General features: G+C 35.1%; 2 protein-coding genes, 1 long non-coding RNA gene and 2 pseudogenes across 5 annotated transcripts in view; 2 read left to right on the top strand and 3 right to left on the bottom strand.

The window, feature by feature from the left end:
• Nucleotides 1-105: 105 nt before the first annotated feature.
• On the bottom strand, nt 106-12,930 carry NDUFA5 (NADH:ubiquinone oxidoreductase subunit A5). The gene is made up of 5 exons (XM_016125211.2): nt 12,817-12,930; nt 12,457-12,501; nt 9,075-9,191; nt 3,945-4,010; nt 106-1,020 (listed from the first exon to the last, which is right to left on the bottom strand). The coding sequence occupies exons 1-5, from the start codon at nt 12,835-12,837 to the stop codon at nt 919-921; spliced, it is 351 nt and encodes a 116-aa protein (XP_015980697.1). The 5' UTR covers nt 12,838-12,930; the 3' UTR covers nt 106-918.
• Nucleotides 1,529-1,647, bottom strand: LOC118611248 (annotated as a pseudogene).
• Nucleotides 12,931-12,963: 33 nt separating the features above from the next.
• ASB15 (ankyrin repeat and SOCS box containing 15) overlaps nt 12,964-25,167 on the top strand; it is a 49,542-nt gene continuing 37,338 nt past the window's right edge. Inside the window, exons 1-2 of one of the 2 annotated variants that reach the window (XM_016125208.2) lie at nt 12,964-13,011; nt 20,630-20,726. The gene's annotated coding sequence lies outside the window, so the exon portion shown is untranslated. Of the gene's footprint in view, nt 13,012-20,629; nt 20,727-23,455; nt 23,499-25,167 lie in introns of those variants that run through there. The other variant, XM_016125209.2, reaches the window with a different exon arrangement.
• On the bottom strand, nt 13,969-23,604 carry LOC107500216. Of its 2 annotated transcripts, XR_004954067.1 has the most exons (4): nt 22,989-23,604; nt 20,461-20,688; nt 18,671-18,728; nt 13,969-14,637 (listed from the first exon to the last, which is right to left on the bottom strand). It is a non-coding gene; the product is annotated as an uncharacterized LOC107500216 (long non-coding RNA). The 2 variants fall into 2 exon arrangements; XR_001594480.2 differs by lacking the exon at nt 13,969-14,637 and having other exon boundaries at nt 17,744-18,728.
• LOC118610978 lies at nt 16,640-16,758 on the top strand (annotated as a pseudogene).

The following is a 25,167-nucleotide window of genomic DNA, read 5'->3' as shown; positions in this document are numbered from 1 at the left end:
CACACACACAAACTCACCACCCCCCCCAAAATACTATCTTTGAAGTTAAGAAATATCAAATTTAACAGAGTATTCAGAAATAACAGAGGCTAGGAAGAAAAGGTGAGGACACACGAAAAGTAATTTTATTTTTGTTTAATCTTAAGTTTGTCAACTGCTTCTTTGCTTAAATAGCACTTTTCTCTGTTTGATACCCTTCTGCACTCACACTGGAGACTCAGTGAAGACTACTTAGTGATTCCACTTTGAAGTTATAAATAACTATACGACTAAGACGTCTGCTAGATAAACTTTAGGAATTTTTATCTCTTCATTTACAGAAATTCTTTCCTGATATAATTTGATTAATCAAGAAAACTAAAGGCTAAGGTCCAGAAAGCCAACTGCATTAAATGAAACGAAAGAAAAAGTTTTTCCAACTACCACTATAAATGAGAAATCTTTCAAATATCAAGTCAATTTCCTCAACTATACGATGAATTCTCATCTGATGGTTTTTACTGTTACTACTTCATTTTAAACAACGACCTATAAATTTATTTAAGCAGTAACAATTATTAAGGATGTTTTCTAGGTTTACCAGAATTAAAAATAATTAAATGATATGAAGATAATACTAAAAAGTATTTCACCTTTCAACATGGCCTCTGCATTGAAAGCTACAGAAACTTTTCCAATTAACTTTCAAATTGTCCCACAACCTCTATTTAAAAAAAAAATCTTCGAAATAATTTGAATGGTTTACAAACCAAAAACTGATTCATAAGTCTCCACTACATAATCACTAATTTTAAAAAGTCTCCTAAATATGTTCTATGTCAGTTTTCTTGATAACATATAAACAATATGGAAACTTTTGATATAATAGGACATTTAATTACATTAGACTCCTGTCAACACACAGTCATTTAATGATGATTATATCGGCCATTTCCACTGGTTGGCAGGAGGCTCTTCCACTAAAGGCTCCCACGGTTTCCACTGTATCATTTTTCTCGCCAGACTTAGTTCATTTTCAGCCTGTTAATAAAATGTTTTAAAAATATCATTTGATTATAGTGTTTAATAGATATTTTCATGGCTAATAACCGAAGTATGACTAGATAGAACTACTGCTTTCATATTAATACTTAATAAGCTGTTCTATTATCAAATGTTGAACATTATTAATTAAATTACCTTAATTCTCACAACTACACAATCTCCATGACTCAGAAAGGATAGCATTTGATTTCTTCTATTCTGTTAAAAAGTTTAGTTGGTGAGTTTTCAATCTTAATTGTGTTTCAGCATTAGACTACAAATTCTTTGAGGATCAGAAGTATGTCTCTTCATCCACTATCAATAGCTTTCAAACTTTATCTTACCATGCATGGCCCACAGTTAAAAAAATAATAATAATTACTAAGGGATCCACAATACACACATATAACTCAAACAAAACTAAAAATATCATTACCTTTAATAGCTGTGATATACTCTATTTTGTATTGTGATTATTATTATTACTATTATTATTTTTATATAACACCTACAGCACCTGGTATTCCTAGGTGGTCTCCAATCCAAGTACTAACCAGGCCTGACCCTGCTTAGCTTCCAAGATAAGACAGGATCGGGCATGTTCAGAGTGGCATGGCCATACATGCTACTGTAATTTTTTTAATGCTAGTTATAACTCGCCTGCTGATTTCATGACTCACAATCACTTAAAACCACAGTTTATAAAACAGTTTTCTATAAAATATAATAGGTGCACAAAAATATTTATTGGTTGAGTTAGTTTCCTTAATCAGATTGTTACATTTAATTTTTCCTTTCAAACACAATTTACACCATATTTAACAAATATATATTAGGTATCTTTTTATTTCACTTTTCTTCTAGACCAAAAAGACCTATGACAACTCTGGCCAACTTAGACACTACTAAACACTTGTCAGGATGTCAGGGAAGAAATTCAAACACAGAATAAATGCTTAGGTTCTATCAGAAACTATAATCATAAAATTAAAAGGCAATGTCTCATTTATGCCAGTGGTGCAAAACAGCCAATTTACATTTAGCAGTAACAGTCTAAACATAAACAATGAGTTAAAGAGTAGATTAATGGAAATCTGGGAGTAGAGGTACTTATATATAAATTCTGATTTAAAATATCCCTTATGGTGGCTGTCTCTCTGACTGCCCTTTGGCCTGGATCTCTTGACTGTCCATGCTTTCTTTATGCCCACAAGGCATCATTCAATGTGGGGAGGGTATCTACCTTGAACATCATGAAGTCAGCTTTATTTTAAGACGAGGACCCAGTGGACCACTCCCTCTCTCTTCTTTGGCTTATAACACACTGTCCTTTCCTCATTTCTCTTTTAGTATCCCTCTAGAAATGGACTATCCACGATGGTAGCCACTACCTACACTTGAAATGTAGCTAGTCTGAAATCAGATGTGCTGCAAGTATAAAATATACACCAGGTTTTAAAGACAATATAAAAAATAATGTAAAATATCTCAGTATTTTTATATTGATTGTTTCAATGATAAAATCTTAGTTATATAATTGCATGATAAATTAATGTATCAACTAAAGTCAAGTCACGATCAAAGTAAAAACAGGTAGAAAAGAAAGAAAAATAGGAAGGCGACAATAAGAAGTCTGCAGCAAGTTCCCATAACACTACGTCTAGTACCATAGTCAAATGAATAAAAAGGCTAGGAAAATAGCCCTTTGAACAGCATACATTCACTGAAAGCTGTATGAATGCCCCATTCCTCTGTTTTTTTAATTCATATTTTTATTTTTTCAATTATGGTTGACATATGATTTATTAGTTTCAGATGTAACACACAATTAGACATTTGTATAACTTACAGTGATCACTCTGATGAAAATCCGGTACCATCTGACACCACACAGGTATTATAATACTACTAACTATATTCCCCATGCTACCCGTCCCCATGTCTATATATTTTCTAATTACCAGTTTGTACCTCTTAATCCCCTCTCCGCTTTATCCATCTCGCCACTCCTTACTCCTCCTTTAACAGAGTCATCTAAAAATGTTTTTGCATATCATGTCTGTTGGTGAAATACCTCCCTAATTCCCAATACTATACAATATTTCCTTTCATTTGTCCTTCGATAAAAGACAAGAAAACTTAAGACGACCAACATGAAAAACTGTAAAAATTAAATGAAACAGAATTGAATATTCATCAGACCTATATAAGGGGAAGATATGGGCGGGGGGTACAGGAGGAGGTGATTTTACCAAATAAAAAATTTAAAAACCTCTATATACGGGAGAAGATCTTCAACTGAAGTCAAAAGGCAAAAAACAGACTAAAAGAAAAAAAATGTAAGGACAATAGGGCAAAAATTTAAGGTTAATATCTTTTATTTTTAAAAACAGCTGAAAATCTAGAAGAAAAATACTTGAAACAAATAAAGAGTAAAAATATTAATAATTAATAAAACATGAAAACTAAAAACATATTTTAAATTTTACCTTACTAGTAATTCAGGAAAAAAAAATGTACAACTAAAAAAAAAGAAGGGGGGGCATCATTTCCCCCAATTTAATTAAAAATTATATACAAAAACATAAAAGTATTTGTATTTAAAAGATAAAATTTTTCAAACAGTAATATTGTGTTACCAATTTGAACTATATTAAGGCTAACGAGAACATGATGATTAAATTCAAAAGGTATCAAACCTACTAACAGAAGCCTCATAAATTCAAATTATAATCAATGATATTTAACTGACATATACATTAGAAGTATTTTCCATATGTGATTACTCTTAGAGTTGATGAGTTGATACAAACAAAGAAATTGAGTTTTACTTTCTTTCTGGAATGTCACTTTTGTGTCTCTATACATTGCACCTTTGAATATTTGAAGCCAAATATCTAAAAATTCAACTTTTTCTTTACCTGAAGAATCACTTCTTCTATTTGGCCACCCTGAAGTCGGTCTTCTAATCTTTTAACATCTGATTCCTATAATTTAAGGGAAAAAAAGAAAGAAAAACATATTTAAACAAAGGAACTCAACATCTGAATGTTTCAATATCCTATATTTTAAAAACCCACATATAAAAAAAGCACTTAATATAACAAACACAACTAATTTTTCTTTAATTGTACCCTAATATTTACCAAATATTTTACGGACACCCATTTTCTCTCTTTGCTATTTTACTGCTTTTCTGTCTTAATATTAAAAAGTATTAAGTGTTTATTGACATGCTTATCAGGGGTAAGAAATAGGATATCTAATTTAGTCTTTTTAAAATACAGATTTTCTGGGTCTTTTGAGGTAATTTATTTTTTATTATATTTTTAATTAACAAATACTTTTTTGTAACATTTTATTTTTTTATTTTCCCCCTTCTCCTCTCCCCTCTGAAAACACAGATTTTAAAAACAGCATTTTATTTTCTTAGTATTTCCTATATTTCCTCTGAGTGCATTAGCATTAAAAATAATTGCTAGCCTAGGACCCAAAATTCTACTCCTAGGTATAAACCAAACAGAAATGCATAACAGGTTAACCAATGACATGTTCAAGAATGTTCACAGTATCACAAATTATAGCCTCAAATTAGAAACATTCCAAACGACCATATGTAATAAAATGAATAAACTATGGTATTTGAGTATAATAAAATACTATGCAGTAATGAGAATGAACAAACTACAACTAAACACAACAGATGATTCTCTCAAACATAATATTTAGCAAAAGAAACCAAACACGATAGACTACAAACTGATGATACCATTTATAAAAAGTTCAAACACAAGGTAAAATGAATGTGGTGGTAAGAGGTCAGAAGACTGGTCATCTTTAGGACAGCAGTAACTTGGAGGGGAACAAGAGAGGATTTTGTTGTTCCAGAAATGTCCTCTCTTTTGATTTGGTGTCATCATGGGTGCAATTACTTTGTGAAAATTCATTAAGCTCTGTATTTCAGCACATCTCTTTGTGTACATTATTCTTCAAAAAGTTTTTAAAGAAATGCTAATGTACTACCCAGAACATTTGATGACATACATTTGTCTTCCAATACACTGAGCTTTTTGAGAACCAAAAACCTATACTTACACATGTGTAAGTAAATAAGGATAAATGGGGTAGAGGTTTTCTTTGCCATTAATAGAATGAAAAGAGGGAGAAAACAAAAAAAAAAGGTATTATCTACAGAAATTGGCATGTTTCTGCCTCAGGACGTCTATTGGCTGATTTGGGGTATCTCTTTGACTTGTTCCTTCACCTCCATCCAACTCTTCACTTGCACATAAAATCTCAGTAGGGAGGACCACTTAAACTGTAGTAGAATGAACAATACCCCACAAGACGTGCATGAAGTAATCCCCAGGACCTGTGAATGTTACTTTACATGCCAAAGACTCTGCAGGTGTAATTGTTAAGAATCTTGAGAAGGGGAGATTATTCTAGATTACCTTAGAGGGCCCTAAATACAAGTGTCCTTAAAAAAATAAAAGTATTTAAGACAAAAAAACTAACTAAATAAATAAATACAAGTGTCCTTATAAGACAGAGGCAGAAGAAAATTAATGTGACAGAAAGTAATGAGGCAGAGATTGGAGTGATGGGACCACATGCCAAGGAATGCCAAAAGCCACCAGGGCTTGAAGAGGAAAGAACGGATTCTACTCTAGAGCCTCCAAAGGCTCTACGACTTGATTCGGGCCTCTGATACTGATTTTAGATTTTGGATTCCAGAAATGTAAGAGAATAAGTCTATTGTTTTTAAGCCAACAAGCCTGTAGTACTTTGTTACAGTGGCCACAGAAAACTAATACATAACATCCCTCATTACCCTGGTACACGGCATTCTTTTTTTATTTTTCTATATTGCAATATGTTCTAATATACTATGTAATGTACTTCTTTATTAACTTACTTATTTTACTTATTTATTTATTTGCCTCCCATCATTAGTGTGTAATCTTCAAGAAGGCAGGGGTTTTTTATCTGTTTTGTTCATTGCCATGTAGACACTAGCTTTGATGCCTAGGATCATGTGGCATATAAACAGGCATTCAATAAGTTAGAAAAGTTGGAAAAGAAGGGGAAAACAGCAGATGAACGTGTTTGAGAACATGTTTAACTCAGAATGAACTGAGCTATGAAGCCAAAAATCAAAAGCAAAAAGGAAAACTGTTACAAGAGACCCAGGAGAGTAAAGGTTAAGAAGGAAAGAAATGTTCAATTATATTTTCAACTCAGTAAAAGCCTGTGTTAGCGAAACAATTCAAAATTTGTCTTATTGAAGATGAGTCAGTAATGTGGCATTTACCAATGGCAAAATCCATTAAGCTAAATAAGGTACCATGTACTTCATGTTTTCTATATGCTTGCAACTGTGTTAAGCACTTCACATAAATCACCTCATTCAGCACTAACAGTAAGTATACATGGTAGGTACCAGTATACCCATGTTACAGACAAGGCAAGTGAGATAGAGAAAATGAGCAATATGCCAACAGTCATTCAGCAAACAAATATTAGAGCTGAGATGAAAATTTTGGACAGGCTACAAACCAATGCTTCTCCTCAATATGCTATTACTATCTCCTTGGTATAATCTACAAAATATTTACTTTTATTTCTATTTCAGATTTAGCAGATACTTTACAATCATAACAACATTCACTAAAGACTTGTGTGTGGCTCTATGGGGAGTTAAAAATCTGTGATAATTAAACAAAAAATAAAAATCAGTGATACAACTATTCTATAGTGCCTGAGGTTGTTAACAACGACTTATATTTAGCCTTTTGAATAAACAAACATTTCTAGGAGACCTTAAAGAAGTGCCAGGTGCTACATGAGATTCTTCGGATACAAAGATGCATGCAATCATTTTTCACAAGTAGCTTACAACTAGTAGAGGAGACATAAATAAAACACAATATGTTAGGTACAATAGAAGAGAGCAAGGAAGTTGTTGATCTCTACTTAGGGAGGTAAGAAAAGGTTTCACAAAGGAAGTGATAATCTTGAGGGCTAAGTAAGAACTGTAAGTCAGACAAGGTAAGGACATTCCAGGAAAAGGGAAGAGAAAATACAAAAGAACACAAAAATAAAATTACATGGACTTCACATAATTGTCAGCAGTTTGGTATTGCTAAAAATAGGGTACAACAATAAGATGACAAGATAACCTAGAGCCAGCCTTCCATCCATGCTAAGGACTTTATCCTGTATGTCAGTCGTTCTCAAATCTGATATACATTAAAATCATGCAAATAAACATAGCTAGGTGAGTTTCACACATTCAGTTCAGCATAAATCCTTAAATTCGGTCTTTGAGAAATACTGAACAGGAAACCACGGTAAGGTTTTTAAGTAGAAAGACATGATGATTTATGTATCGACGAAGATCACTCTATTGGCAGTGAGGGGCTTATAATGCAGTATGATGAAACTATACACAGACTAGTCTGTTACAAGGCAATTGAAATAGCTCAAGTCAGAGAAAAAGATTTTAAAACTAATAACTGAAAGTAATGAGTGAACTATTCTTTGGATAACACTGGCTGTGAGAGAAAAGAGATATAGGGCGAAAGGAAGAAAACATAAAGATAAAATTTTCTTGTTATGATAGAAACAAGCTAAATACATTGTGAGACTATCTGAAAGATGATAATAAAATGGGAGGCAAAAAAAGAAATAGAGAAGAAATGCGGAATGAGGTTATGGAGAAAAAAAAAGCAAGAGAAAGAATCAAAGACACAGTTGAATAGATTGAATAGGTTCACCTTAAGAAAAGAAAACGGGAAATTTCTTACTCTGTAATGAAAAAAATATTCATAAGCCCATTTTCATTAAGGAAAACATATTTTAAAAAAATGTTCTCCTTTAGAGCCTTTAATCTGTAAATTACCCAGAACTGCCAAGTTAAGAATAAAGGCACCAAATCATATTTCATTGTTTTGCTGTGTACCTAAGGAAAAGATAATAGACTATAGTTTGGTAATCTACGATAAATACAATAGACCACTTACTGCATATATGTCAATGACTTTTGACGTTTATAAACACTATTTTGGATAATCATAAAACTCAATGAAATAACTGCTAGTGTGGAAATTTAACAACAGTGCAATAGTTTGGTATAAAATAATCAGCAGCAGTAGACTATGTGCCTGTCTAGAGCCTTTGATCTAGAAGCTGTAAAATGCTTTTATTAGTCTGCTTGGGCTGCCTTAACAAAATACCATCGACTAGGTGGCTTAAACAAAAGAAATGTATTTTCTCACAGTTCTGGACACTGGAAGTCCAAGATCAAGGTCTGGCAGAGTAGCTTTCTGGTGACAGCTATTTTTCTGGATTGCAAACAGCCATCTTCTCACTGTATCCTCATATGGCGTAGAGAGCATTAGCTCTCTGGTGTCTCTTCCTATAAGGACACTAATCCTACTGGATCAGGGCGGCACTCTAATGACCTCATTAACTTTAATTACTTCCATAGAGGTTCCAGCCACATCAGGGGCTATAGCTTATAAATTCTGGGAGGACACATTCCATCCTTAACAATACTCAATAAAATTTTTCATAGTTAAGTGACAAATTTGGTCCTCTTATTTTTGCAACAAAGCACTTTTTAAGTTATTTCTGACATTTTTCTTAAAACATACATTTTTTTGTTCTTCTTTTACTTCCTTACTTCTCTACTCTAAAACTAGAGAAGAGAGATAAAGATTGATGTATCTACAGATAAAAAGTAAAAGACCAATAAAGGACTGGGATAGGGAAGAGAGGTAAAAGAAATAGCTGCAATGGTAACTCAGGGAACAGATAGATGATCTTATTCTTTCACTCCAGTATTTAACAGCATCTTGCATATAAAAGTACTCAGCAAACAAGAGTCTGTTGAATGACAGGAATAAAGGATGAATAAAAGTGTGGAAAGAGAACAGAAGTAAGAGGAAGTGTGCACAATACACACAAAAAAAGCAACTGAATTTTTCTGATAAATGTTGCATTGGATGCCATGAATTTAAGAAAACAAAATCAAGTCAGCTACTTACCGCTTTCACCATATCCAGCTTCTCATTTGTAATCTGTTCCGTATACTTTCTATATGCTGCAGTTTTAGGGATTTGCTCAAGAACATCAAGAGTCTTTGTGTACAATATTCTTAGCCTCTGTAAAAACAAATCATGCAAATTTTCATTTTAAAATATCACCAAATATTTAATGAAACATTTTCAAAGTGACACAGGTTAAAAAAGAAAAAAGACTCACATACTGTTTCTTCAAAAAGCATTAACCTCCTCCTTGCTGTAATTTATGCTCTCTTTTACAACATAGAAAAGGTGAAATTTTTCCTTATTATTCCTTTCTATTTAATCCAAAATTTGTTTAGTTTAATTGTATAAAACTGAGAGGCACTAATACCTAGTTTCATTCATATATATTAACTACATAGATATATATAAATAAACACACCTACTTTGAGGACCTGTAGGAATCATTTTACTTAAAAGCAGTCTGCATATTTAGACAATTATGTATTTGAGTATGATTTCCATAATAGAGAGTATTTTACTATACTAATTTAGAGTTTGTCAGAGAATATATCATCCCGATTGTGTAAGGTTTTTTAGCCTCATTTTTTTCTTAATTTTAGCAAAAGGTAAAATAGACAGGCCTCTTTCTAAAAATTGGGATATTAATAATATTTGCTTCATAAGGCATTATATAACTTACAATAATACCTGGCACACATTTTCGATAAATGTTAGCATTATTATTCTATAGAAGGAGCTACTTCAGCGGATATCAAGGAAGGGGTCACAGAAAAGGCAGCACCTGAGCTAGATTTTGTGGGATGGTAGTACTTAGACAATTAAAGATGTTGGAAAAAGCAATTTATACATAGAATACATGTATAAGATTGAATGGCAGAAAATGCAGGGAACATAAAGTAATCAGTATATTGTTTTATTTCTCTTTAACTGTGTTATCCTATATAGAAGCTGCTAGTCAAATCTGGCTATGAAGCACTTGAAATGTGGCTAGTCTAAACTGAGATATGCTGTAAGTGTCAATACACACTGGATTTTGAATAGTTATGAAAAGACTACAAAATATCATTAATTTTTATACTAATTATATATGAGAATAACATTTTGGATATTTTAGATAAAATAACTTTTACTTTATTTAAAAAAAAGTGACTCCTAGAAAATCTAAAATTACAAATGTGGCTTACATTTATGACTTGTATTATATTTTTATTGGACAGCATATGGCTAGAACATAGAACACACAGGAAACGGTTATGAGATAAGGCTGGAGAAAAACTGAGTCAAATTAAATTGCATGCCAATTAAACCATTTGGGTTACAGTCTGTGGGCAATGAAAAGATTTAAGGAAATTGTATGATTTGATCTGTGCTTCAAGAAAATTAACCAGCAGTAGTGAGTTAAAAGTACTGGGTGGAGAAACATGCAGAAAGGCCAGTAATAAGGTTGCTGCAATTCTCTAAATAAGAGCAAGGGACTAAACTGTGATAACACTAGTAGGAAAAGAAGAAAGAGGTCTGGAGAGCTATTACAGAAAAGAATCAACAGAACTCACTATTGGAATGAACATGAAGATACAAGAGTAAGAGAAGTATCGAAAATGATGTACGAATTCACAGTCTAGCGCGTAGAACGACTGATACTCTCAGTAAACATCGACCCCAGAGTGAAACAGATTTAGAAAGGAAAACCTTGAGTTCAGTTTTAAACAATAACAAATCTAAAGTCATTATGAACTCATGAGTATACAACATTCACTCAACAAACATTATTTACTGAGCACATACCATGTGCTAGTCATAATTCTAGCAGTGAATAAACAAATAAAAAAATCCTTGCCTTCATGAAAACCTATATTCTAAACAGAGACAAGATAAATCAGTAGAATACACTCTGCTGAATAGTGTGAGCTGAAGGGCCATAGTAAGGTCTCTTATTTAATGAAATGGAGGATCACAGGAAAGGAGTGACATGACTTGACTTTTTTCCAGAAAAGGAGTGACATGACTTGACTTTTTAGCAGGCTGACTCTACTTTGATTGAAAAATAACCAAAAGGAGGCAGAGATAAGAAGGGAGAGGCAATTAGGAAACAAATACAATTATCCACAACAGTGATAATGGTGGCTGAGAACAATGTAGCAGCAGAGGAGGTGGTGAGAAGTAGTGAAAATCAGGATATATTTTGAAAGCAAAATGCTGAGGATTTAGTGAAGTACCAAATGTAGGGTGTGAGAGGAAGAAAGAAATTAAAGATGATTTCAAGGTTTTTGACCTAGTAATTAAAAGACTGGAACTGCCATTCACTGAGATGAGAAAGAATGAGAAGAGAGTGGGTTTTAGGAAGATCAAGAACCCAATTTTGGACATGTTAAGTTTGGGCTGCCTGTCTGACATCCAAGTGGAGATGTCCACAAGCAATTAAAAATACAAGAGGTAAGTGCTTGATACGGAACTCTAAGAGTTATCAGTGTAAAATGTGGTACTTAAAACCATCAGACTGCATCCAGACACCAAGAGAGAAAACACAGAGGAGAAAAGGTGCAAGAATCAAGTCTTTGCACTCCAAAATTTAGAAGTAGAGATATGAGAAATAACCAGAAAAAAAAGAGAAGGCAAAAAGAAAAAATGAACACACTGGGGTGTCCTGAAGCTTAGTAAAGAAAGTGAATGCTTGATGGAGACAGTGTGACAGGTTTCAAATGCTGCCACTGGGTCAATTAAGATGAGAAATGTGAGATGACCATTGGATTTAGCAGCACCGAGATCATGGTGACCTTGAAAAGAAAAGAGCAGTCTGGCAAAGCCTGACTGAGGTGGGATCAAAGCGGAATAAAAGAAACTAGAGACAGTTAAGTACAGATAACTCTTTCGAGTTATCTATATAGGGAAGGAGAGAAATGATGTAGCAGTTGGTGGGAGGAGAAAGATCAAAGTAAGTTTTTTGTTTTGTTTCTTTTTTTGGATGAACCCATACCTGAACACTACTGGGAAAAACATACTAGAAGGGAAAATAGATAACAAAAGGGGCAATTGCTAGTGCGGTATCTTCGGGAAGCCAAAGTGTATAAGGAATCTAGGGAACCTTGGCAGAAAAGGTGAGACGGGGGAAAAGGTGGAAAATGGAGATATAGATTTGGGAGCGTACTCACCAAAATACGGGTGAAGCGACGGGAATGCCAGGGAAAAAGTCACCAAAAAAAGTAACTGAAAAAAAAGGCCATGACACACAAACAGACACCGGATCACAAAGCAGATACCGCTCTCATCTCAAGAGCTTACGGTGAGTTGGAATTCTGGACTGGAAATATCCGTATCGGTTAACCTTTCAACAAACAAGGTGACTGGAAGCTCACGAATGAAAAAAAAAAGAGGTACATACCTCGTGCGGGGTCTCACATACAGCCAACCCCACAAGGCCAGTGGTCTGTTGAAAAACAAAACATGATTCGTGCTGTTTACAATTCGGTGCGTCCATCTAACCTAAGGCAAAGCAAAACCACCAATCCTCTGGCTAAAACTGACCCCAAACCAGCTACCGGTCTCAACGCCGCTGGTGCGGAGCTGCTTCTGCCTCTCCGAGCGGAGCCGCCAAACTGACCATCCCTGAGGACAGCGCACCAGTGCCCCAAGGCCCCGCCAAGCACACGCCAGTTCCGGCCACCACCCGCGGGATGAGGGCCTCTCGGGCTGCCTCTACCCCTACAGTCCCAACCCTATCGGTGACCTCCACTCGCCTCACCTTCTTCAGCAAGCCCGCCATGACAGCGTCCACTCGCCCAGTTCGCGCAGCCCTCTGGGAACCTCGCTCAGACCCGCTCAATCCACCACCGAGGCCGCCGCTCAGTCGCCATGGAAACAGCTTGGCTCCTCCCACTCAAGACGGAGCAAAGACTCTACCCCGCCCTCGCCCAAAGGGAAAATTGATGCATGCGCAGTGAGTATACAGGCCTGCAAACCAGGCCCTTGGGGAAAGAATTGTTTATTAAGTGTCTGATTTGTAGATTCTTTTTCCTTCCACCAATGGTGGATTGCCCAAAGGTTGGGGAAAATACTTCAAGCTACCAAAAACTCCAAGTAGTGGTTCTAGGAACCTGCACTCTCCTTAACCTGCCTTCCACAGTGTACTCTGTAATAAAAATGGTTGTTGGGGTGCCATCATCTAAGGCAGCAGTCCCCAATGTTTTTGGCACCAGGGACCCCGTGCTCCTATGAGAATCTAATGCCTGATGATGTGAGGTGGAGCTGGGGCAGTGATGCTCGTGCTGGGGAGCGCTGGGAAGCTCTGATTAGGCAGCTGCTCCCCTCCTACTGTGCTGCTCTGGTTCCTAAGAGGCCAGTAATCTCCTGTGGCCCAGGGGTGGGAGACCCCTGATCTAAGTGATCTCTTAACTGTGAAGGTTAATTTGTACCACAAGGTATTTTCAGTCTTATGAGACAAAGCAGTGTACAGTTGCATTTCCCATACATTTCCTTTCTTTTCCATTTGACTCACCAAATTACATCATCCGTTTTCTCATTTTCTCAAAGTGATGCCAAACCATACCACTCTTGTCTGCTTACCTTACCAACATTTATTGAGCAGCCATTATGTATTAGTTACTGGAACATAATATATAAGACAAGAACTACATCCTGGACTTCTCAGAACAATGATGAAGATGTGCATTAATAAGTAATTTGTTAAGTGTTGTAAAAGAGGTTTGCGGCAAGGGCAGTGGTAGCAGGGAATAGGAAATAACTAACCAAAACTCATGGGTGACTGGAGTTAAAGTCATTTGCTAAAAAGTCCACAGGAGAAAAGTACAACAAATTAAAAGAAAGCAAAAAAATTCTGTGTGTGTGTGAATTTATATACACACACACATATATACATACAAATGTGTATGTATATATTTTCACATATCAAAAAGCATCACTTAAATAGTAAAACCCACAGAAGATTTTCGCAACCACATTATTATCACTCAAAGGTAAGTGGTGCCTAATATACAAGGAACTTCTATAAACTAGTTAGAAAAGAACTAATAACCCGAACAGGTGTCCTGCTTCCATTCTTGCCTGCCTCTCTGGAATATATGAAATAAGTTAATATATGTAAAGTGCCTGGGTCAATGCATGGAACATAGCACCATTACACACTCGATGCTTATTAATTTTTAATTTTGCTATTATTATCTTCAACCTAGTAGCTAGAATGATACTTTAGAAAGTACTCTGCTTAAATTATTTCCTTATTTTCACTTGAAGTGTAAAAGTCAAAGTCCTTACATCTGCCTATAAGGTCCTGCCCTCTCAGCCCTCACCTCTCAGACCTAACCTCCTATTCCCCTCTTCCTGCTCCAATAGCTGCTCTTCTAATCCTTTTCTTGGAAAACCCTTCTACCATATAGGCACATGGCTGGCTCTCTCGCCTCTTTCAAGTGTTTGTGCAAATATTACCTCCTCAAAGTGGCCTGCCCTGGCCATGAAATTTAAAATTGCAAGTCATTATAAGGACACTCCTTACCCTCTTTTTTGCTTCAGTTTTCTTCATAGTCCTTATCACCTTCTAACATGTTATCTAGAATATAAACCATATGTAGATGGAAATTGTTTTCCTACTATATCCCAAGTGCCTAAAATAATACTTTGTACATAATAGGTGTCAATGAATATATTTTTAGTGAATACAATACAAAAATAAGCAAAATAAATTAATAGGCGATTGACAAAAATGGAACCAGAAATAGTCAATAAATATCAAAAGGACTCAACCGCCATAATAAATCAAGGAAATGCAAATTAATTAAAATTTTAATGCCATCTTATGGACAAAAATAAAGGACCGTCAATACCAAATGTTAGCAAGGGTGTGGAGCAACAGAAACATTCCGACACTGCTGGTGGAAGTGAGTTGGTATAATCACTTTGGAAAATAGTTTTACGGTAGTTAGTTGAAAATACTTATAACCATTATGTGTTGAATTATGTAACCCCCTGAGTCATATGTTGAAGTCCTAACCCCCATTACTTCAGAATGTGACCTTAAATAGAAATAGGGTCATTACAGATGTAATTAGTTAAGGCGAGGTCATTAGAGTAACCCTTGTCCAATATGACCAATGTCCTTATAAAAGGAGAAATTTAGACACAGAGAGATGCACACAGGGAGAATGCCATGCAAAGATGAAGGCAGAGATCAGGATGATGCTTCTACAAGACAAGGAACACCAACAATTGCCAGAAAAACACTAGCAGTTAGGGGAGAGGCATGGAGCAAATTCTCTCTCTTAGCCCTTAGGAAAAAAATCAGCCCCGCTAACATCTTAATCTAGACTTCTAGCCTCCAGACGGGTGAGCTAATACTTTTACGCTCTTTAAGCCACTCAGTTTGTGGTGTTTTGTTACAGCAATCCTAAAATCTAATGCTGAGTCATAGGTTAGTTTGATTCTACACTCCTCTCTTTCATTAGAATAGCTGACCCTAGAAACATGAGCCATGAGATATAATCTTTCCAGATCAGATTACTCAAGAATTAGGCTTTACCGTAACTTTCATCATAATTTCTAACTTCTAGTGTTTGTTTAAATCATCCACAGTTACAATTCAGGACAAAGTATATATATTATAACAAATATGCATGTATTAATGGAATTTTAAAGATATACACATGCATGTACATGGATGAATAAACATACATAAATATAAAGAAACAAGCCATCTGATGCATTCGTTTGCTCCTACAAAGGTGACGTACTTATTTGGACACACTGGATTAGATTCAGAAAACCACATTAGGATCGGGAGGAAATATCTTTATTTTTCAAGCCAAAAAATGCTGAAATAGTCACTAGAACTTAGATGAATGGAAGTTTATGGGGTCACAGTTTGTTCTCTGTTCCTCCAGATTCTAAGAATTTTCATCATTGTGGGGTGTGTTCTAGAACATAGAATCGTGTGATCATAAAAGATGCATGTGTTTTCATTTTGTGTAACTTTGGGTTCAGGCTTCTGCCGTACTGTATTTGCTAAAGACGCCATGGCTGACAGACTTAGCTGATCCTGGCTAAGGTACTGCATAGCTAACCAGTTCTATGTGGTGGGAAAATGTGTAGGTTTTCTGAACCAATCCTTTTGCAGAGGTGTGGGAGTATGTATGGAGGGGGCTAGATAGTGGTGTCTTATGGTTGGTGACAGTAGACCTAGCCACAAAGGGCAGTCGACCTTGGCATCTGTGATATCAGAAGGGGATTGAGGAATGTCTTAATGTAAGTAGCAGGGCCATCAAATGCACTGTGTTCTCAATTGGAAGAGAGTTCTGTGAGGCGTAAATGTTCAAATTGTCCAGGAGATAGACGTTGGGAAGTTCTGTAAATAAAGTTAGCAGACCAGGAGACTTAGAGCTGAAGTCTAGATCTCATATTTCACACTATTTGCTCTGCAGGACCTCTAGGCTATCCAGTCAAGGGGGATCTTGTTTCTCCTAAATGAAGGAACTGGAAGAGTAAAAACCTCCTGGGATTTTTTTGTGTGTGTGAAGGGCTGGATCTTACCAAATTTAGGCCGTTAAAATGCTTCCCTGGAATATGGCCATGCCACCTTGAACATGCCCGATCTCGTCTGATCTCAGAAGCTAAGCAGGGTGGGACCTGGTTAGTACTTGGATAGGAGACCACCTAGGAAGACCAGGTGCTGTCTAATGACAAAAAAAAAAAAAAAGGTTCCCCTGCAATGTGTTGCTCTGGAGCTGTGCTGAGGAGCTTTTACCTGAGATGCATCAGACCAAATAACTGAAAAGGAAGAAAGTTTCAGGGCATGAGAGGCTCATTCCTGAAAATCTCAAGGGGACGAATATTGCCTTGGCCAGTTTCTCCGTAGTTTTCATGATCAGAGAGCAGAGGGGAAAATAATCTTCACTCAGGGATTATTTTTTCCTCTTCCAAACTTGGCAATACCTTTTGCTCATTAGTTTTTAGAACAAACTGATATGTTAAAGTTATAATAGTTGGTGCGTTATCCATCTCTTGTGCCTCCATTCATACCAGGCATGTTCAAAACAAACTGGATTTTTTCCTGTCTTCTCTCTATGCTGTAGATACTTCAAAAAAGTGTCCGTAACCAGATTGTTATGTGTTTCTGACATGCTGCTTTTTAGAACCTCATTTTTAATTGGACTACACTTCAGATAAAAGCCATTACCCAGTTTTATCTTACTGGTTATCAGTTTCCATATATTTGAGTTATTTAATGTTTAAAATGGGGATATCCACTACTCCGACCCAGATTTGGGTTAAGTTTAACATCGAAGTTACACATAAGTTACTCTATTAAAAAACAGAGAAAATCTATGGGAGGATGGAATGATACAGATGCCAGCAGGGGCATTTCTAACTCCGTTTCTGTGTACCAAATGTTACTGCTCCCCCTTTGAAAGCAAGAAGAAAAGAAGTGATTAAAGGCAGGAAGTCTGATTAAGAACATTAAAACTATTTTGCGATTAAAATAAATATTTATTAATATAAATGGCAGTAACGATATTCTATTAAAATGGTGATAAAACAATAATTGCTTTAAAAATGAATGCTATAATAGAATTTAGAAATAGGAAGATGAAACAAGTATAAGAAAAAGTTAAAAATGGGAAAAGATATTATAAATGTCAATATTGTTTTTTTAACTAGTCTCATACAACATAAAATGACAAAATAAGTGAAATAAAATAACAGATAAAATTAGGAGGCAGGGGAGGCAATAGCTAAAGTAGAAAAGGAACTTCAGAAATGTCAGATGAAACATTTTTTTTACAACTAGATAAAAAGCAGAAAAACTAAAATAATCATTCATTAAGCAAGTGTATATTGATTGCTTACTTTGTATCATTACTAGGGATATGTCAGTGAACCAATTTGACAGGTCTCAGTCATCAAGGGGTTTTCTTCTAGTGGATGGACACATAGTAAACAACTAAACCAATTAATAAATGAAATTATCAAATGAGATTATTTTCAAAAGGGAATGAGCAATGTGCCATGATAGGCAGGTAACTAGTTAAGAGTGCAAGAAAACATTTCTGAGAAGGTGACATTTATTCTGAGACATGGAGGAAGAGAAACATTCAGTCATACCAAAACTAGCTAACAAGCGTTCCAGGCAAAGGGAACAGTAGGGCAAAGGTAAGAGCAGGAAAAGTTCTGTGACAAGAGTGTGGCTGAGGCAGAAAGACAAATAGTAGGGCGACAAGGACCAAGTTGGAAAGATAGTGCAATGGGAATGGTTTAAATATAGCATGATATGATCTGATGTGCACTTTTAAAAGGCTACTCTAGTTGATACTGGAAGAATGGATTAGAGCAGGAAAAGAAAAGAGATTCTGAGACTATTGCTGTAATCTGGACAAGAATGATAATCGCTTGAATTAAATTATTGGCAGTGGAAGTGGTCAGATTCTTTGTGTAATTTGACAATACAACCAATCCGTTAACTCCATAATTCACTGTACTGGCTTGAGAAATCTGGTGTTCCTTTAAAATAAGTCTTCAAAATTCCTGAAAGACTGAGCATCATTCTTCAGCATCATTATGAACTCTCAGCAGGGATACAGCTCCACACTTACCAGCTGTATAGCTTGGGCAGATCCTTCAAATTCTCTGCATCTTCGCCAATATCTCCATCTGTAAAGTTCACAATGTTTGGATTAGGTCATCGTTTCCTGACAGGTGGTTCAAGAGCCCCTAGTTGTTCAAGACTGTGTTTCAGGGCGTCCAGGCAATGTTAAGTTGTAATGGTATTTCTTTCAATTTATATTTTTAAATAATAAATAAAAATTATTTCATATTTTCCATTAAAGCAATAATATTTGATAGTCTCCAACTGCATGGCAGGTGAATACATGGTGTGGTTAGTGGAAATCAAATGAGATTGCATGCAGTTTGTCACACCTGTACATAGAAAACCCCAACTGTTTTTACTGATTTCAGTATTAAGTTGTTTTTAATTTCAGTCAGGATGTTGACATTTATACAGTCAAGATATAAAACACTTCCCTTACCATAAGGATCTCTAATGTTCTCTTTGGTACCTACTTCCACTTCCCTTTCATTCACTCCTGTTAACCCATAGCAACCACTAATCTTTTTTCCATTTCAAGAATATTCTATGAATGAAATCATACAGTATATAACCACAGGGATTCACTTCTTTCACTCATTACAAGTCTCTGGAGAGTCATCCAGATTGTTAGATGTATCAATAGTTCATTCCTTTTTATTGCTGAGTATTATTTCAGGATATCGATGTACTACAGTTTGTTTAACCAATCGCTTGGATTTTTCCAGTTTTTAGCTATTACAAACAAAGCTGCTATGAACATTCATGTTCAGATTTTTCAGTAACATGTTTTCAGTTATCTGGTATAAATGCCTAGGAGTGCAATTGCTGAGAAGTTTCCTATTTATGTTTTGAAGAAACTATCATCTGTTTTCCTGGGTGGCTGTACCTTTTATATCCTACCAGCAATACGTGAATGATACAGTTTTCCACATCCTTGCCAGTATTTGTTTTTGTCACTATTTTATTTTTTTTAAATTTTAGTCATTCTGACAGATATGTCTCTTTTTGGTTGTAATTTACATTTCCCCAATGGCTTATTAATGTTGAACATCTTTTCATATATTTACCTAACATTTGTATATGCTTTTTTCACCGAAACAAACAAACTAAAAAAGTGAAGTGGTGGGTGATAGATGTGTTAATTAACTTGATTGTGGTAATCATTTCACAATATATACATATATCAAGTCATCACATTGTATACTTTAAATATAAACAATTTTGTCAATTACACCTCAATAAAACAAGCAAACAAGAAAATCATTACCAGCACACCATTAACTTTAGCTCACCCATTTCTTATTTCTCTGATTTTCTTAGTGCTCTAAGTACCACAGAGCTTAGAAATAGTTTAATTTCTGCTTCTTTGCTAATTTGGAAAGCAGAAAACATGATTTTTACTTCTCGTACTTTTCCATAGCACTTTCTACAGAACTAGTCATAAAGTAGGTAAATCTAACAAATACACCTAAATCAACTGATTGTTAAAGCATTGAGGGAATCATCAGAAATTATAAGCGATGGAAGAAACTTGGGTTTAAGAACCATAAAAATTTTACTTGCATTTTTTTTTTTTTTTTACCACCGATACTTCGTTTTTAAACCAGTATTTCAGGCTTAAAGATTACTAGAGGAAAGATTCAAGATTCAGTACTAAAGAAGTCTTCAGGAGATTGTGCATAAACTAATTTCTATTCTTCACACACATATTTTCTTTTTTGGACCTGATAGCCTGAGTCCATACTGTTTTATTTTTTAAAATAATCTCTGCTTACTCTAGCAATTCATACTCACAGTTATGCAGTTAACTCCTTTGTTCAAAAGATCTCGTATCAATATTTTTTCTTGATGAATGAAATCATTACTTATCCAGTGATAATCAATTCATAACATGTTCAACGAACTTCCAGTCTCCTTTTCCTCCACAGTACTCTTTTTATTTTATTTTAATTTTCTATTTCAGTTTCGAAGACTTTATTGGATATGCATTCTACTCTATTAACTTCCAGTTTCCTTGGGCTCCTTTGAAGACACACAAAGGAGAAAATATAGAGAGGAAGGTAGGAGTCCACCATGAATATGTCAAACTGATCCTTTTCCTTAATTAGCGAATTAGGCTTTTTAATATTTAATGATATGACATTTTCGGATTTTTGTAGTTTTAAAAAACTTCTTTATACTGTTTTTATGTAGTTTTTTACATATTTAGAAAATCTTTTATTATTTAATTTAGTGGTTAATTTTGTATTTATAATATTACATAACTATCTTTTTTCCAATTTTATCATTGTTTCTTTTTTCTCCTTCCTTCTTCTGCATTTCCTCTCCCATCCAATTTTAGTAAAAAAAAAAATAAATAAATAAATAAAAATTAAATAACAGAAGAAAGAAAATATTACCTTACTTTCATATGTTAAATATTTTTATACTTCCATTATTTGGTATGTCAGATTTACTTTTTATTGTTTTACTCCCAGCTCCAGCAGATGAGGCAATCAATACTATTTACCTTATTTTTCCTTTCTGTCTCAAAGTTATGGTAGTTGTATCATTTCTATGTTGTCAAGGCACATGACATCAACACTCCATTTGGTAACCAAATTCCTACATTTCTTTTATTATTATTTCTATTGTAAATACTTTTTCAACGTTCACTGCTAATCCATTTGTCGTACTTACTTTAGTCATTAATTGTTTGCCTGAATTAATCCTATGGCAGTTTCTTTAAGGAGGTCTCATGGGAACAATATATCTTGAGTTTTACAGGTTCAACCTTCAAAGACAACTTGACTAGTTATAAAATTATTGGCACATATTTTCTTTCCTTAGTGTTTGTATGTGTTGCTTTGGAGAAATATTATGTCACATTGCTTATTCCCCTTAATGATTCTATTTTATTTTATTTTATTTTTTACCCTGTTGGTACAAAGTTTTCTTTATATTTAAAATCCAATGATGTTACTAGGTTATGTCTCTGCATTGACTTTTTATGTCATTTTCTCCTGGTTCATAGTGTGTCCTGTAGCTATTTAGATTTCAATCTGATTTTATTTCAGGAATTTAAAAAAATTTATGTCTTTCAATTCTTGCTTCTATTTTTTTAGCTTCCTTCTTTAGGGTCTTCAACTATGCATTTTGGGGCCTTATTTGACTGTTTTATAATAGGTGAAGATATATAGACATATAGGTATATAGTCCACTATCCTTTTTTATGTTTTTTTCATTCCATTTTGTTTGATTTTCTCATTTTTATCCCTATTTTTTTTTTTTTTACTGTGTCCTCTTCAAGGTCTGTTCTCTCTTAAGAAGTCTTTCAAATTCAATCTTTATTTTTGTGACGTTTTTTTCTCTTTCACTTGTTTCCTAAATTCTGCACGTTTTTATTTCATCTCCTATTCTACTTGTATCTCTTCGCCAAGTTCTCGATCTCTTTTGCATTTGCCCCGAGCTCATGAGAGAGATTGCCGTGAATCACAGTGATTTCGTTTGGTGCGTCACCCTTTTCTTTCTCAGTGAAGCCTTTGTGTAAGTGGTTAGAATTTTATGTCCTATAGCTTACCTGCTCCCTCTCATAGAAATTCAGGCAGCTGACTCATTGCCATCAGTAAACTTTATGAAGTCTTATTTCTCCTATTTCCTGTCTGAAATATCCAGTTTTGTTTTTCTTAATATTAGCCTATGATTACATAATTTGTATGCATGATATTTTATATGCAAATGTAAAAATCAAGTAATAATATATATGGTAAATGTTATACGATATATAAAAATTGGGGCATATATATTTTACCAATTATATCTAAATACATTTATTTCATAGTAACAACATTTTCCCTCCATAATTTCAAAGTTTAATTGGGAAAAATCTTAGATAAAATATCTTTGTAGGATTGAAGAGTAAGGATCTTAAATTTATTTTTTAAATGAATATTTATTATTGAATTTTTATATTGCTATATACTCACTGCAGAGGTTATAATAGTTTGTTCTCTGATTCTTTTTTATTACTGACTCACTTCTATGCAGAATAAACTTTATATTCTCAGAAATATCCTAAATGTCTTTTCTAGTTTTTTCTTTCTCTTTAATCTCTGCTTGATTTTAGCCTGAGGGCTTAATAGATAATCGTAGCCAAAATGAAAGTTAAAAATTAACTCAGAACTAGTTTGCAATCTGCCTGGTACCAAGGGATTTGCAAATCTCTAATTCATTCAGCTCCTGGGAGCTGAATTAATTATGGCAAATCACATTAATTTAATTATTCACTAAGCCTTTATTAAAAACAGATCTATTGTGTCACATAGAACGCATTGTGAATTTACCTGAAGACTCCCGGCTTGTCTTTCCATGTATTATGAAATTCCTATTTAGACATTAAGTTTAGGTGAGAACATGGATCATGTGGTGAAGCAGTCCATTTCTCTTGCTGTCGTTAGGTCCACGGCCTTCAAGTCAGTTCACATTTACCGAATGTCTGCATTGTGCATATTCCGTAGGTTATGCCTCGTTTCCTCAGAGGTTACAGATAAAAACCTGATGTAAGAAATGTACATGAATAATTACAGTACGCGGCAACAGAAAATATATAATTGGTAAAAAAAGAAAAAAGGAGAAAAAAATGGGCTCTGACAAGATTAGAACAACTTCACAGATGGAAAAGGAAGTTGTTTAAGCAAGGTCTTAAAGGAGCAGGACTTTGAAAGGCAGAAATGGGGGAGTGGCAAGGAAGGCACTTGAAACAGGAGATAGTTAACAAGACACAGAGAAAAGAATGTGCACAGCCTGTTCAGAGAGCAAACAAGTTATGCGGAGGTAGCAGGCGAAGTTTTGAGGTGCGTGGTAACCCCTAATTCAGCCCATCTGGGTTAAAATCTTAGTATTGCTTCTCATTCGCTATGTGACCTTTGGCAGTTTACTAAACCCCATAAGCCTTCCTTCTTCCTTGAAAAATCGCCATGATAACATCACATCTACTTTGCAGGAATGTTGTGAGGATTAAATGTGCATTCATGCGCATACAGGACCAGGACTACATTACACAGCAACGCTGTGCAATTTAGAAAGTTTTGACCCTCTCTCTCCCAGAGATACAACCCTTCACCAGGGCTCTCATATCAGTAAGTGGAAATGAAGATGGATTTGAATCCCCTTACCCCTTCACACAAGCATCCTTGTGCAAGGCACAACCTGCACAACTGTACACAAAAACCTTGAAACAAGGGTTTAACAAAGTGCTTGGTTATAACAAGAACTTAGTAACTTCTGGCCATCATTATAATTATTAGGTGGCAATCCACGCCAAAGCACAGAGCTGAGGCTCAGATGGAAACATCTGGTTAAATCTGTTATGAAAAGAAATCGGTGTATTCACGATGCACAGCTAAGTCTTAGAAAAGAGTTCAGAATTGGAAAGCGACCAGATGGGCGTCCAGTCCTGACTGGCCCTTCTCCCACTAGATGGTGCTGTCTTTCATGCAGGCTCAGCTTCGGCTTGTTTTCGGCTTGTTTTCGTAAAGCCGACCTCTGTTTAGAAATGGCTTTTATTTACTAATAACTTGATCAATAGCCAGGTGGTATCTGTCACCCACAGACTTCCTTCTGCTCTCTGTGAAAGAGGAGGTGTTTCTTCTCTCTCAGAGCATGCATGTTGCTCAATATACTTAACCACTGCTCTAAGAAATGATTCTCAGGGGACAGTAGAGGTCAGTAAGCCACGACGGAGAGACTCCATTAACTTCCTAATACTTTGAATTCAAAACCAGAATATCATCAATAATTAATTTACCAGATAACCGCATCACTTTATTATTTGTCCACTTTTGGCATTGTTAGAGTAGGAGTGATTCTCCAGACACGCAGTCTCCATGCCAGAGGAAGAAGATCCTGCCCAACTTAAGTCCTAAGGCTGTATTTTTGTTATTTCTGTCTTTGTCTTTTTTGATTTATCTGGTTCTAAAGAACTTGTGAGCTTTGATACACTAAAGATAGTTTTCTGAGTCTTTTAATTAACTTGCATACATCCAATGATTAGGATAACTTGCTACTAATGAAATTATATAATACATTTAAGTTCAGTTGTGAGTATATCATACATATTTACATATTTTCTACCCTTTTGTCACTCTTTGAGGAGAAAGTATGAGACCTCAAGGGTATTTTTTAAAAGATTTCTGCAAACCATTTCAAACAATATAAATGAACTTTTTAGGCAATGCAAATGGAATGATTACAAACTATAAAGAGTTTTTTGCTGCTCCACCCATGCATTCTGGGAAATGATGGGGCAGAAATTGTGCTGCTGCTTCTCCATGTTCCTTTGTGAAAAGAGCACCTCCCATTACTTTGGAACAAAGTCTACATCTTGATGTTAATGATAAAACAGCAGCAAAATGAGGAGAGAGATAGGAAAAATTGCTAAACTGGATCCTGACGTTTTCCTGCCTAACATGCTCCTGTGGCTTCCTACCACGTCCCGCTATGCCTCTCAGGGGCAGAGCCCTT

Source organism: Rousettus aegyptiacus, unplaced genomic scaffold (assembly GCF_014176215.1).
Source record: "Rousettus aegyptiacus isolate mRouAeg1 unplaced genomic scaffold, mRouAeg1.p scaffold_m13_p_13, whole genome shotgun sequence".
In the NCBI taxonomy this organism is placed as follows: domain Eukaryota; kingdom Metazoa; phylum Chordata; class Mammalia; order Chiroptera; family Pteropodidae; genus Rousettus; species Rousettus aegyptiacus.
The sequence above is the reverse complement of the archived record's forward strand: the minus strand, read 5'-3'. Positions and strand labels throughout refer to the sequence as shown.

Coding starts and splice junctions, on each gene's coding strand:
- NDUFA5 (XM_016125211.2), bottom strand. CDS start 12,837: ATGGCGGGCTTGCTGAAGAAG. Junction 12,502..12,816: donor TGGCGGGCTTGCTGAAGAAG/GTGAGGCGAGTG, acceptor GTTTTTCAACAG/ACCACTGGCCTTGTGGGGTT. Junction 9,192..12,456: donor TATGTGAGACCCCGCACGAG/GTATGTACCTCT, acceptor TTGTTTTTACAG/AGGCTAAGAATATTGTACAC.